Here is a 14,243-nt window from a genome sequence, read left to right on the forward strand (position 1 = left end):
TGTGCTGGTCTAGTCCTAGCTTTTTATTTTCTTTGAATTCTGGCAGTTGTAGTCCAGTTTTATAATGGAATAAACAAGACTATAAATCACAGAATTAGAAGAAACCCCGGGACATGAATACCACAACACACACGGACCTGGGAAACTTGACAGGGTTGCCTGAATTATTTAATTGTGGTGTGTCAGCTTTAAGTACTATCTTTGCCTATTTGCATATTTTTGTGACTGTGAGACGTGCATGGAAATAAAAAGAGCTATATATCTAACATCTGGACAGGAGACAAGGGCATAGCTCTTCAGAAAATACTTCTGAAGCCAAGACCTCTGAGAAATGTTGCATTATTGACAGGACCACCTGCAACCTGCCTCTGTTGCTGACATCTTCTGTCATCATACCAACCTGATTCAAGCAATTTCTTTAGACTAGCTTCATCAAATTCTGATCCATCACCTGTGGACACTCTGGTGATTGTAAATTCAGGACCTACATTAAATTTATAAAAGTTAGATCAAATTTGAAGAAAAGACTTCTAGGCCTGTGCTGAATTCAATTTAGAGTTTAAGACAGCATGTACATTTTTCTGTACACAACAATTCATAGCTCTAAGATTTGTATTCCACAGCCATGTGCAAATAAAATGTACATTTCAAATCATTGCAGCAATTCTTGATACAATAAAATTATGGTGACAATTGGTCTTGCAGAGTCTGGCTTTACATCTGTTATGAAAAAATCATGTTTTTAATGGGAGAATAATTTGACTGAGGGTCTGACATCAGGCCATCGATCAAAGTACCCCAAAGCATCCACCATATTTATAAAAAAGAACAGAACATCCGTTACATGATTCTTGAAAACATTTCCAGCAGAATTTGAAAGTTAATCATTTTAATTAGGCTTAATGCCAAACCATATACATACATAAAATTTCGAAGTAAAGGAGTGAGGCTCAGAAAACAATATAATAAAAATAACTTCACAGAGCTTAGCCTTCAGGATTTTGGGTACTTGTTACCCAGATTGGCAATTTGCAAAGTAAAAATACATTTATCCACAAGGAGTTAAAGTACATATAATTCACAAAATGTATAGATGGAAATTAGCTAGTTCCAGATTTTAGGATTAGTAAAATGCCTGTACCACCAATACATTACACCATGACTGTAGATTCGTGCTTCAGAATAGGCCAGTGGTAACCATCTTGACTGTTAGAGAATGAACGCCTTACTCACATCCTTTAAGCGTTGCAATTTGCTGTGCTATCTTATGCATTAATTAGCCCCTAAGGCCTGATTTAGCATGTCCAACAAAAATTGGAGGCTTTCAGTTACCATTTTACTATAAACTAGACCTTGGGTGTTTTCTCACATTGATACTGAAAGTGCACACAAATCTGTTAATGTATGATATGTCATCATGCGATATAGCAATTTAAACTTCAGTCCTATTATTCTTCTTAGATTGTGACATTTATTGTTCCACTATGCGTTTCTTTTGTTAAAATATATGCCTCTATTTACACACATTCTTAAGGATGCTGTACAGAGACAGGAATAATCACGTTGTAGGCACTGCTTGATTTGCAAAACCATAAAATAACTGCAAAACTATCAATTAAGTACTTTACCTTGAATGATTCTTTCTTCTGTGAATCCGCCCCCTGTTACATCAATCTCATCACCACCAATGACTTTTGTGAATGTTTTAACAATTGGTTCTGTTGAAACATAATATGAACAAGCAGCACTTCATATGTAGGAAAGAAATACATTTAAATAGGTGTAAATATTATTGTGACAGGGTCTCTAGTCAATTTGGCAAGATCAATCTTGCTCACTGTGAGCAAGACCTCAAGTAGGGTCAAACGCGTTGGTGGTGGTTTGATGGTGATTATTTGCACGTCTGCAATAAACCTTGCATAAATTCAGTCCCTTGGAGTGCGGTGATTTCCTTACTGGAAGTATTTGGTGATTATATTGGAAAAGAGGACTAGCCTGTCCTCGACACCGCCACCCACTATGCAAAGAGCGCTTATATATATTTTTTTTTCTCCAAAAAGCATATTTTTATGTTATTTGAAAAATAGGTTAAGGTGCAGGTAGAGGTAAAAGGAGAAAAGGATGAATTTAGGATTTAAGGGTGGATAGTGGTAAATGAATGTAAGATAATTTTAGAGTTTAGGGGTGCGTAGAGATAAAGGATGGTATTGGTAATTTTAGGAATTGGGGTGGGTAAAGGGAGGTATCGTGATTTTAGGGTTTAAAGGTGGGTATAGGTAAAGGGAGTTTACCCCCCCCTCAAACAAATGTTACATACATAGTCCAGATAATCCAGTGTAAACATAAACGCATTGCATGTCAGGCATGGTAAAGGTATGCGTACAAAAGGCATGTGTGGTGACGTCGTACAGTAAAAGGCAAAGAGAGGCATGTTTTAGTTATCCGAATAAAAACCTACTGTGGGCTGATTGTGGCAACCTTTAAGATTGTATGAAAAAATGGAGGAGACTCGCTTGAAGAGCCATCTGGTACTAGGATGTCATCTTAGTAAAGTTGGTGTACGTTGGGCAATGATCATTCGTTTTTTATTTATGTGTCATTGTTTTGTAATATACCCAATAGCAGTGTGTACACAGAAATAAGCTTGGAAGTAGACATTGTTCATCCAAAGAATTAAATTTTTTTACTAGTTTGTTTACCACGTGGTAGCCATGACATGGCATGAACTTTATAATGGTTTCTTAAAGAGAATGAATGATGATGTTTCATACTGGAAAGACCGCAAGGTGGTAAGAAAGGGAAGTGGGAACTAGTGAGCGCTTTGATGTAATAACGGTCTGTAAAGAAAGGCGCCACGTTCGATAGCTGGAGTGTCATTGGGGGGCTAGAAGATGATGACACAACTGAATGTGGTGAAGTCAGTAAAAAACAAGGGCAACTTCAGTACCGCAATAAGACATATCCAAGCATCAAATATTGAGAAGAGCATTCCTTACTAACCTCCGTGAATCACTTTAGTCATGTGAGTCTGTCCTTCCTTGACTAGTCTGAAATCGGGGTCGCCTTCAACCACTTTGGTGATCCTGGTGATTGAGGGTTCTGAAACAGATCATGAAAGGGATGAAATCAACATAGTGTGGGAATAGTAGCTAAGCCTGTGGAAGCCACATGACCAGGGTACCTTGCGAAATGCTCCAGGTGCTGCCAGCTAAACACAAAGCCCTGGAACATTATTGGAAGCACCAGCATACTTTTTATTTCACATCAGAACAGCTGCGATTTCTTAAAGCAGACTAATTTATGGTTTCAAAAATATTTATTTGTAGCATCTCACTCTAGAGCATAACTGGAATGTAAGCATCGTTAAACATGCCGCGTGGTGGACATGCACTGACAAATGTGAACAGTTCTGAATAAAACATTCCATACAAGCAGACGGTAAGTGACTTTACGCCCATGCAGGTGCATATCTTATTCTCTGAAGTGAAGCAGGTATCATTTTCTCTGTCTCGATCATGCTTCTCTGTCCAGGGTGCCTCTTTTGAATTTCATCTACAGAGAAACTCACCTTATGATTTTCATGGCAACTTGCTTTTTGGAAATAAAAATTAGTATTATGCATAATTTGTGACTGACATCAAACTCCAGCCTGTGATGAGCGTGAGAGCTAAAAGTGTGAAGCATTGCGTGGCGTGGGCGTCATCATCAAAGCAAAGTGCAGCAAACTATAAAAATGGCAAAACCCATAAAAGTACGTGTTCTTATACACAGAAGTCACATGATATATAGGTCAATGTGCAGTGATCAGTCTACCCTCCTTTCAGACTACCTCACATCTGAGTGATGACTTAAGACCTTAAGGATCTGTGTCTCCACGGGTGTGGAGGTACAACCCTCAGCTGAGGTAGTTGAGAGGGGTGTTGCTTCAGTGGTAACCGCAATTCTACATGGCTGGGTTTAAAATACCTTGATGCTGTGTAACTAAAGGTGTTTTCCACAGGCCGTATTATTATGGCTACCACCTTTTGTTAGCACTTTCATTTTCCTCTCGTACAATTTCAACCTATAACCATGCCATTGCTGTATGAACCAGTATCTTTTACTTAGGCAGATGTCGGTTAATGTGACACCAAATTAGGTGTTCAGCCTTTAACTTTAAAGAAAACAAATCTGCCAAAACTTGGAAATGTGGCCAAATTCCTGCCGCTTTAGTGTGGACAGGAGATTAGCAATGAATTAAGCCAAGCAATCCAACTTGTCGTTCAGATCTCACCACGCTTGGTATCGAGTGTACCTGTTTCTTCTGCACCATGAAGGAATGTGCTGTCTTCATCGCCTGGATTTACAATGTAACATATAATAATCTATTAAATGGACTGTGAGCATTGGGAAAAGGAATTAACAACACAAGTCCTCAAAAACAAGAATTCACAATGGTTTAGAACATGTACAAGCAGATTTACTAACATTTTGCGCCGGGTTTACATCACAAAAGTGATACAAATGGCAAAAACTGTTAATGTTGGATATGCTTTCCAGTCCAAAGTGTATTTAAGCTGGAAAGTAGCCCTAAAGTAATGCAAAGTATTGTTAGCACTGCTTTGCATTGCTTTTCATCAAGGGAGTATCCTGTAGATGGGACATGGGTGGTCCCATGCAACTACCCACGGGCTTTTGACAGGAACCCCTATTTCCTTGCAACGGTAGTCAAGGCTTTGTGCCAAAATATAGCACCAGTTTGAGGCAGATATCAAAAAGGAGATATGTTTTCATTTCTCCAAACCTTCTCCAACATTGCATGTGTGTTGTACTGTACAGCACACATCCAATGTGGCATATGTTTAAAACCTTGTCTTAGCACAACAGTATATAGTAGTCGCCTTCAAGTACATAACCAATACTAGATGTAACACACACCCTTGCACTGTGGTGTAAGGATGTGTGTATGGCACACAGCAATCTCAATGAACACTGGAGGAGGGGAGAGAGAAACACCACCATACCTGAAGTAGTTATGGTTTGGCACTGCCCTGCTCTCTCCTTTCCACGCAATGCAGTGCTGCAATTTTGGTGCGGTTGCTGCTTTGTGTGGTGTGAAATGTTAGTAAATCTACTCCGTAGTCTCATGAGAAAAGCAGCAAAATCTGGTTTGATTCACAATGATTTAGCTGTGACATATTCCTGCAGTACTCAGTTCCAGCAAGCTAGAAGTACTACAAAAGTAAACTACACTTACTCATACCACAATCCTTGTGCATATGGATCAGTATGCCTGTGTCAAAATGTGGGTTGTAAATGTAGTATCCATTTCCAGGACTTTATTTTTCTTTTTTTTAGTGCTAGTGACATATTCCTCTGTATTTTATGTACTTTTATCAAATTTTGGGAAGACTACAGATGTTGACTTGGAAGATAATATATTGAACTAATTTCAGCCGTGAATTGGTTCTTTGAATATCATATTAAACTTTTAAAAAGGGGTCTGATTTTGGAACATTGGAGAAGGTCTTCGTGCTTGCTCCCCCTGTGACAATTCTCCTGTCCAGCCTGTCCAAAGTCCGCTACCCTCTGCTGCTTGTCTAACTGCTGCCCTCTGTTTGTGCCTCCTCTGCTTGTTTCTTTGCTCTGTTTTGCTTTCTGTTTGTTTTTCTGCTCTCTGTTTTGCCTTTCTGCTCATTTTTCTGCCCTTTGTTTTGCCTTTAGTGCTTGTTTTTCTGGCCTCTGTTTTGCCTTACCTGCACGGTTTTCTGCCCTTGGTTTGCCTCTTCTACTTTTCTCTCTTCCCTCTGTTTTACCTTTTTTGCACATTTTATTGCACTCTGTTTTACCCTCTTCTACTCTGTTTTGCCTTTTTCGTTCCTCTGTTTTGCCTTCTCTGCAAATTTCTCTGCCCTTTGTTTTGCCTACTCTGCTCGTTTTTCTGCCCTCTGTTTTGCCTTTTCTGCTTACTCATTTTCCTGCTCACTGCTTTGCCATTTTCTGCTTGTCTCTTCTCTCTTCCCAACGTTTCCCCAAGACAGGTCACAGAGGGGAGCTGGCACAATGAACACCTCTTGGTCCTTTTCTATATCTGATTAAATTATATTGTATATTCTACCGCTCCTTTAGCTCTGTGCTCATTTAATGTATTTTTTTGTCATGATGTCCCTGCATGTTTTTAGCATCACTCCCTGTCCCCTGGCATAATGCTCTATCTCCTCCGAATTGCACTTATTTCTGAAAGGTATGTTCGTTCGCTTTTATGGTCCAGCACGCTAACCTGAAATCTCTCTTCCAGTACCGGGCATATTCCATTAGCTCTCAACGGCTAGTCACATAACACCTTTATGTTGTTAAGAACATAATCTATTTTCAACGTATGCAGCACCCAACAATAAGGAAGACGGCCATAATAGTGGGCAGTAGTTAAGATTTCCTCGAGCTTAATTGCTGGTTGACACAAGACCCCCAATGTTTCAATAATGTTTATCTTAGGAACAAGTTGAAGGGATATGTATTCACACTTACATTCGGAAGTTTACAACTTTTGCTTTATTGCCTCTCAGTAAAACTCAAAATAATGTTCTGTAAAACATGTCAACAATCACAATAGAAGCAGCCAGTCCATCCCATATGATCACAAACATTACTGAGTAAATATTTAAAAAATCCTTACCATTAGTATTAAACAAATGCGATAGCGCATTTATTTCAACATTTGAACTTTCCCTTTCATGAGTTGTATGCATCGACCAGTACGGTATGAAGAAGCAATGCAAAGCAACATGAAATATAAAGATTATTTGGCTTCCCTATGAAGAGCATAATAAGAAAAGTCGCAGATATCTAGATACCTGCTATGGACACCTCGCATGTAGAATTAATATATAAATTAACAATACCTGGACAACAATGTTCGCCCTCATTAAAAGCGGCAATATGCAAGTGATTTACGGCTCTCATCGCCAAGTTTACTTGAGCCACATCTTTTCATTTTATATTGTATAATGCACGGTGTCTTTTATAACAGATTAACAATTAAAAACACCGGGGATCACAATAGCAAACCAAATCCCTGCAGCAATGTGGATACCTCTATGTCTCTCTCAAGTTAATAACCTAAAAAAAGAAAACATTTCAGAATATTTTTTTTTTCAAATGAAAAAAAATATTGATCTGTTTAAGTGTTACTTTGACTGAACATACCACTCTAGCCTGTCTCGCTTTCTATCAACACCTTTCTTCTCCCAATTTCAGAATATCTTACCTTCTTCTGTGCTTTCTCCACCCCTCTCATGATTTTTCTGTCCCCCTAGCTTCATTTCCTTCATCACATCCCCACTGCCCCTCTACATTTGGCAAGGTTGTACCTTCTCATATCTACACCTCTATTGACCTTTTCCTTTTCCTTTTCTGACAACTTCTTGCAAAATTGTACCGCATTTGATGGTATGTTTCTCTTCTATGTTAGTTTGACATTATAAGACTGTTGACAAATGTTTTTATCTTTCCTGAAATGAATGTATTGCATATCTGTTGCTGAGTTGTACAGTTTGCGCACACCTTTTTCGTTCAGTCACCTCCACCAGAAGGCAAAAATAAATACATTTCATTCAAGAAGCTTAAAATGATCATAAATTACCTTGAATGACCTTTCGAATAGTCTGGCCGCCTTCAATCACCTTCGTGATTTGCTTAATTGGTTTCTCTGAAATAATAACAATGGCATAAGAACTTTTGAAAATTTTATATAACCTTTTTATTGTTTAAATCTCTTTATTGAAATGTACTGAAAACACTGATGCAGGTTTAGCCATCATGTCGTTTAACAGTGCTTAATCCACGACCCGAATAGGACAAGCTAAGTTCGTCAGTGCTAGAATGGGCCTCTGCCAATGTAAAGAAACCTTGCATGCACTATGAAGCAAGATGAAACAGAACAGTAAAAAAAGAAAAACTCCCTTCCTTTTGCCACCCCCACCCCGTGTTCCAAGTCCACCACCTAAGTAATCTAAACCATACCTGACCTCTAGTTCTATGACGTCTGTTGTGTATGTGAGTGGCGCAGCAAGCGGAGATATCGGAGAAAGTAATTGCCCGGAATTCAGAGGCCAGCATGGGCAGAAAGGGTTGCCACAGCTCAGCATATTTGGATACCTCCCCCGCTTTTGTCAGTGTTAGCCTCTCCATGCCTAGTATACCACAAGCGATGTAGCCAGCCTGCGAAGGTCGGGACGTGATCGGTACGCCAGTGTGTAAAAAGGTGAGTATTCTGTGCATTCTCAAAATACATACAAGGGGCTCTGCATACTTACTGGTAGGAGGGTTGAACGCCAGCTTAATTCATTCTTACATTTTACAAATTTGCAGTGCATATGGCTATTTCACTGTGTGGCTTGGTCTACATTACTGAATATTGTCATAAATGTGTGCCGGAAATAAAACTTTTGAAATGCCTGAAAAACAGACAAATTCCAGTAACTCATTGCAGAGAGGCTGAGCTTCCAAATTACAAAAATATAACTACACTTTATGGGTGCAAATTTACCACTTTCAGAAATACATAAGCCTTCCCAAGAGTACTCCTCAAAACCTATGACAGTCATAGAATAATCTCAGCGGGTGATTGGTTCACCGTGGTGGTTTCAGATGAATTACTCTTACACTGTTTAACAAATCATTGTCTAAGAAGCTCACTAAAGCAGTTTGATAATAAGTAGTAAAATAGAGGCTTTTTCCCCAAAGAAGTCTAGACAGTGCGTGTGAAAGAATAAGTGCTGGGCCTCAAGGTTTTGGTAAGAAGCACATGACCATCTCTATTGAATGTGGGTGTGTCACATATCTTGATTCCATCTCATGCCTCTAACGCACCACCACTCATTATTGCAGATTCCTGTGTTCTCTCTTTGGCACGGTTTTTCCACCTTTCTCTTCCTATTTCGTTCCCCCTAGCAAGCTATTCCCCATCTTGTTCTGTGTCATAGCTCAATCAGGAAAGATATGTGCTGGCCTCCAAAAGAGAGTGCGATTGGCTCTACCTCCAACCACTGGCTAAAATGGGGCACTGAGTCTGAAAAATAATCTTTTTTGTTAAAATGTGGATTTGAGGATGCCCACTAATGTGACTGTATGTTCATAAACCTAGTCTTGCCACCATTGTGGGATATGCGATCACAGGGCTGAAAATGGTAGTGTTTTCAGCAAGTGTTGCTCTCCAATATCAATTTACAGAACATAGCAGAAGCAAAAATACCTTTGCTCATGGGGGGCCCTGAAATAGATAATAATCTATTAAATAAATGGATGATATCAGTGGCTAACATGTTGGCTCCCCTAAAGAAAATCAGTAGGAAAAAAGGGTCAGCTTCCTGGCTTACCCCTAGCTTAAAAGCTGCACAGGGACAATGTAGAATACTATAGAAGAAATGGCAAAAAGATTACAATGCTGAAGATCTGGGGTCCTTTAAATCTGCTCCTAGATCTTACCACCAGCATATTAAATGAGAAAAAAAGACATACTATGCGAGCTCAATAAATAAAGCAGAAAATCAAAAAACGATTTTTAATATAGTAAAAACTTTCACCGTGCCTAAAAATCTTGAACAGGAAATTCAACCCTTACAACAAGATCTATGCGATCGTATCGCCGACTTCTTTGATAAAAAATTCTTGAACTAAAGAAAGATTTTATTATAGCACCTCCTCAGATGCTAAATGCCCAGACCATAGGGGAAATAAGTAAAGAATTGATATGCTTTAAGGAGATTATTTAGGGCAATCTAGGCAAGCTATTCTCTCCTGTAAACCAGGCTCACCTTTTGATCCCTGCCCTCCAAAAATTTTACACGCACTGGTGGATATTATCAACCCCACCATTAATCAGATCATAAACACTACTTTTAGATTAGCCAAAATTCCAGATGCTGGAAAACTGCTGTTGTAAAACCACTTCAAAAGAAGAAACTGTCAGAACCTACGATCCTTTCCAATCTCAGGCCTATTTCACTGTTGCCATGTCTGCGTAAAATCACAGAGAAACTTGTCAATAACCAACTCAATGATTTCATGCAGGAAGCCAACATACTACATCCTATGCAATCTGGCTTTCGCGCAGGTCACTCTACCAAATCAGTACTATTGCATTCGGCTGAATCCCTAAAACTTGCTATGGATCAGGGAAAGGACACAGTACTGGTTCTGTTAGATTTGTCAGCAGCGTTTGACACGGTCTCTCATGATATCTTGAGAGACAGACTTGCATGCAGTGGAATCACAAGCAATGCATTGGCCTGGTTACCTCCTTTCTAGAAAACAGGCACCAGATCGCAACACTGGGAGGCTATAGTTCGCAAGAAAGAGAGTTGGCATCAGAGGTCCCTCAGGGCTCAGCCCTGAGCCCAAACTTTTTTATCTCTATATGCTTTTTTTGATGGACATGTACGATGTTGAGGGTATCCCTTATGCAGATGACATCCAATTGATCCTTACGCTGGATAAAAACTCAACAGTGGCTGAAGAAAATGTCACTACTGTTTAACAGCAGTGATGAACTGGATGAAGCTAAATCATTTGAAATGTAATAGCTCCAAAACTGAGATTATGCTGTTTGGCAAGAATAACGTTTTTAGACCAGACAAATGGTGGCCGTCAAACTCAGCACCACCCCCGACTACAGTGGAGACTGTAAAGAATCTGGGAATAAAATTTGATCATACACTATCCTTCCACAAGCAAGTTTTTGCTGTGGCTGGTACTTGTTTTCGAGTAATAAAAGCTCTCAAAAAATGTTTTAATCTACTCCCAATGTCGGCCAAAAAGACAGTGGTAGTGCTATCCCGTCTGGACTACTGTAATAGTCTCTAAGCAGGAACAAATAAAAAAGTACTACAAAGATTACAGGTGGTCCAGAACACTGCATAGAGATTCCCTCTCTGCAACAGCACTAAAAACCCTTCATTGGTTGCCCGTCCATAAGATGATTTTGTTTAAGGTTCTTACCATTATCTATAAAACAGCACACAATATTGGACCAGAATATCTCAACGTTAGAACTAAGCCATACATCACTCAACATACCCTTCGGTCATCCTCAGAGACCCTCCTAACAACACCCAAATTTAAACTTAAAACCAGGGACGGAAAGACCCTGGTAGCCATAGGGACCAAAGCCTGGAACTCCTTGCCAGCTCAACTCAGACATACACAAACTGAACTCAATTTTAGGAAGTCCTTAAAAACATGGATCTTTGGTATCCTAGACAGTATGGCTTGGTCTTTTCTCTGATCATTTATCATCTGAGACTATGCCAGTTTCCCTTTCTTTCGGAAGGTGCCCTTTCCCTCTGTATGCAGCGCCAAGATACTCCTTGGAGTGAACGTTGTGCTTTATTAAAGCTGTTTCATTCATTCATTCATAAAGCAGCAGGACCCTGAATGTGTAACCATTGACCTGAACTACTACTCTTCCTGTCCATTTTGGAAGGCAGTGCACACCTTCGTATCTCCATGGCAATTCTTCCTCCTGCTATACACAGAGTAGGAAGGGGAGTTGGTGTCAATAGTGCATGCTTATAATAGTATATGTACCTGGAGAATCTTCAGAAAAATTAACTTGTGTGTATGGAGTTGCAGAGGCATCGCTGATTGTGCTGGTGTGGTGGTCTGTTAGTATTCAGATATGAGGGTGTCTAGTTTGACTCCTTGGTTTCTAATGGCAAACAATGTTCTAGAACTCTAAGTCCCTTGCATTTTGTCGATTTCAAAAGCGACTGAGCATTAGCAGATCATGTTTATAAATAAAAATGTTTGTGTCCTTCCAGATATCATTAATGCTAATGCCTCTGAGGTGAAGAGCGAGTGGGCTTTAGTGGTCGCTAAAAAAGAGCTGTGGGTTTACTACTATCTACAAGGTCTAGGGCATACTACACTGACCATTACGTGTAGCAGAGATATGGAAGGAATTGACAAGCTTAGTCTATGTGTCTCCACTCGTTGCTGGTGGCTTACATCATCAAAGAACAGTTTTAAATATTCTAAACATTAGTCAGAGGGAGCAATAGTTGTGATAAAGCAACGATTTTCTTGTCATGATTTGATAGCGCCAGCCACATATTTTCCTTTCCTGAAAATTCTTGTAGGTAAACTTACTTCAATTTATAACACCTATGTTGCATCATAATGAATAGGCTGATCTTGTTTCTGCCTATTCTTTCTCTCTTGAATGATTAATCGTTTTTTTCTGTCCTACTCAGTTATAAACCACGCTGCTGTCATAGTTTTTAATGGTGACCATGTGGTTGTTTTACATTTAGACAGTTATGAATTGTTTCTTCTATTCTTAACACTATCGGGGATATGTACAATGAAGTGGCAGAGCGTGTCATTAGCCTCCTTGGTTTAACGACATGCTTCGCCACTTCAGAAATGCAAGGCTGCACAATAGTTACAAGAATGTGGTGCAGCCTTGCGGTTTCCCCTGCGATGGCCCTAAGTTTAACAACTTAGCGCTAGCGTAGGCACCCTTGCACCAGAGTGCAAGGGTGTCTGTGTGCAGGGTAGGATTGTTTATGTGTAGGTAGGTGTCCCTTCCTGCCCATAAACAATCCTAAAATGCAATTTTGTAACTTTCGTGTGTGCTGCTTCCTGCAGCCCACATGAAAGTTACAAAATGGCATTTTTAAAAAAGATTTGTTCATGTACAGGAAGGGACACCTTCCTGTACATAAACATACCATGGCATTTTGCTTTTTCCATGTGCAGCACACATGGAGAAAGCAAAAACGAGGAGAAATAATTCACTTCTTGTTTCGCCAAATTAAGACCAGGATTTTCCTGGTCTTAATTTTGGAGGTGCCTCCTATGTACGCTATACTTGTACATTGGGAGCACCGTCAAATACAATGGCTGTTGCAGTGGAACTCTCACCACATCATCCACTGCAAGCTCCTTTCATGCTAAGTTAGCGTGAAAGGGGGCCTTATGTACAAGCCAGCGTAAAGCCACGTTAAGTGGCTTAACACCAGCCGCGGGCCGTGGAGGGAGTTACGGTGGGGCAGGGAGGCGGGGAGGGGGAGGGGCAGGGTGGAGAGGGCTAAAAACCGGCATATGGATAATTACAGGTAAGTAAACAATTTCAATAATAAAACAAATTTCGTAGCGCGCCCTGCATTGCAAAATGCGATGCAGTGCGCGCTATGAAATTCGTTTTATTAATTAAATTGTTTACTTACCTGTAATTATCCAGGTGCCGGTTTTTAGCTCTCTCCACCCTGCCCCTCCCCCTCCCCGCCTCCCTGCCCCACCGTAACTCCCTCCACGGCCCGCGGCTGCTTAACACTGCCTTGTACATAAGGCAGGCCCCTATCACCACGGGAAAGTGACGTTCCCGTGGCGATAGTGCTTGTACATATGCCCCACAGTCTTCACTTAGCGGAGTCCGTCTGTATTTACACTAATCCTTGCACAGGCGCCTTATGAATAATTATTGTTTGATTAAACTTTAGAGTGAAAAATGGATCCGCTGACAAACACTAGCTGATCACTATGAATTGGTAATTTCGGTTACCTCTGTTTTTTATTACAAAACAACTGGCATTTATTGTTATGGAATATAAATATAAAATTATATTACGCACATTTTAAGACCATGCTTTTTCCTTAGGGCCTCATTTTGAGATGGGCACTTAGATGACATTCATAAAAAACTTGACAGATGTCCGGTTCACCCCTCATGCACTTTACTCGCTTCAACTAGAATTAATAAATAGCAAAGTCTCAACTGCTGGTAAGACGGATGTCACAGGGGTTACTTTTTCTTAAACTAGCACCTCAGATTTAATTCCAACCTGCCCTCTTCATGCCTCGAACGGTTAAACGCATCAGGAATAAAAATAGCTCACACATCCTAGAGTGCTGGGAAAACTGTGGTTTTTGATTTAGCAAAATAAACTACCCCTTGGAAGGTTTGGCTTTAAAAAACAAAAGCAGAAAAAAACTACCAATCAACCTTTAATCTGTTTTGCTGAAAGCCCTCAGCTATGTCATTGGGAGAACTTAGGCAATAATTATCTGCTGAAAATGAAGGAAACTTTAATTGGGCTTGAAGGCTGCCGTAGGGTAACCTTCAGTGGAGAATGCTGGCCCAGCTGGCTGGTTGGCGGCAGATTCACAGATTTCAGTGCCATGTTACACAACGTTGATTCAGTGATAGTTGTATTTTACAGATCTGGACACACCATAGAGTTTTCTCCAAAAGAAACACCTTG

The 14,243-nt window shown here is 40.0% G+C and overlaps 1 protein-coding gene across 14 annotated transcripts in view; it reads right to left on the bottom strand.

Annotated features, from left to right (window-relative positions):
• The window catches only part of POSTN (periostin), a 158,368-nt gene that overhangs the window by 17,037 nt on the left and 127,088 nt on the right, over positions 1 to 14,243 (bottom strand). For 4 of the 14 annotated variants that reach the window (XM_078657225.1, XM_078657222.1, XM_078657220.1 and 1 more), the window contains exons 18-22: positions 7,622 to 7,687; positions 4,295 to 4,336; positions 3,001 to 3,099; positions 1,629 to 1,718; positions 401 to 484 (exon numbers count right to left, since the gene is read on the bottom strand). In XM_078657225.1, the coding sequence (XP_078513351.1) occupies positions 401 to 484; positions 1,629 to 1,718; positions 3,001 to 3,099; positions 4,295 to 4,336; positions 7,622 to 7,687 (381 nt within the window). Of the gene's footprint in view, positions 1 to 400; positions 485 to 1,628; positions 1,719 to 3,000; positions 3,100 to 4,273; positions 4,337 to 7,621; positions 7,688 to 14,243 lie in introns of all 14 variants that reach the window. The other 10 variants (XM_078657223.1, XM_078657221.1, XM_078657218.1 and 7 more) reach the window with 4 other exon arrangements.

This window comes from Lissotriton helveticus, chromosome 8, assembly GCF_964261635.1.
Source record: "Lissotriton helveticus chromosome 8, aLisHel1.1, whole genome shotgun sequence".
Taxonomy (NCBI): domain Eukaryota; kingdom Metazoa; phylum Chordata; class Amphibia; order Caudata; family Salamandridae; genus Lissotriton; species Lissotriton helveticus.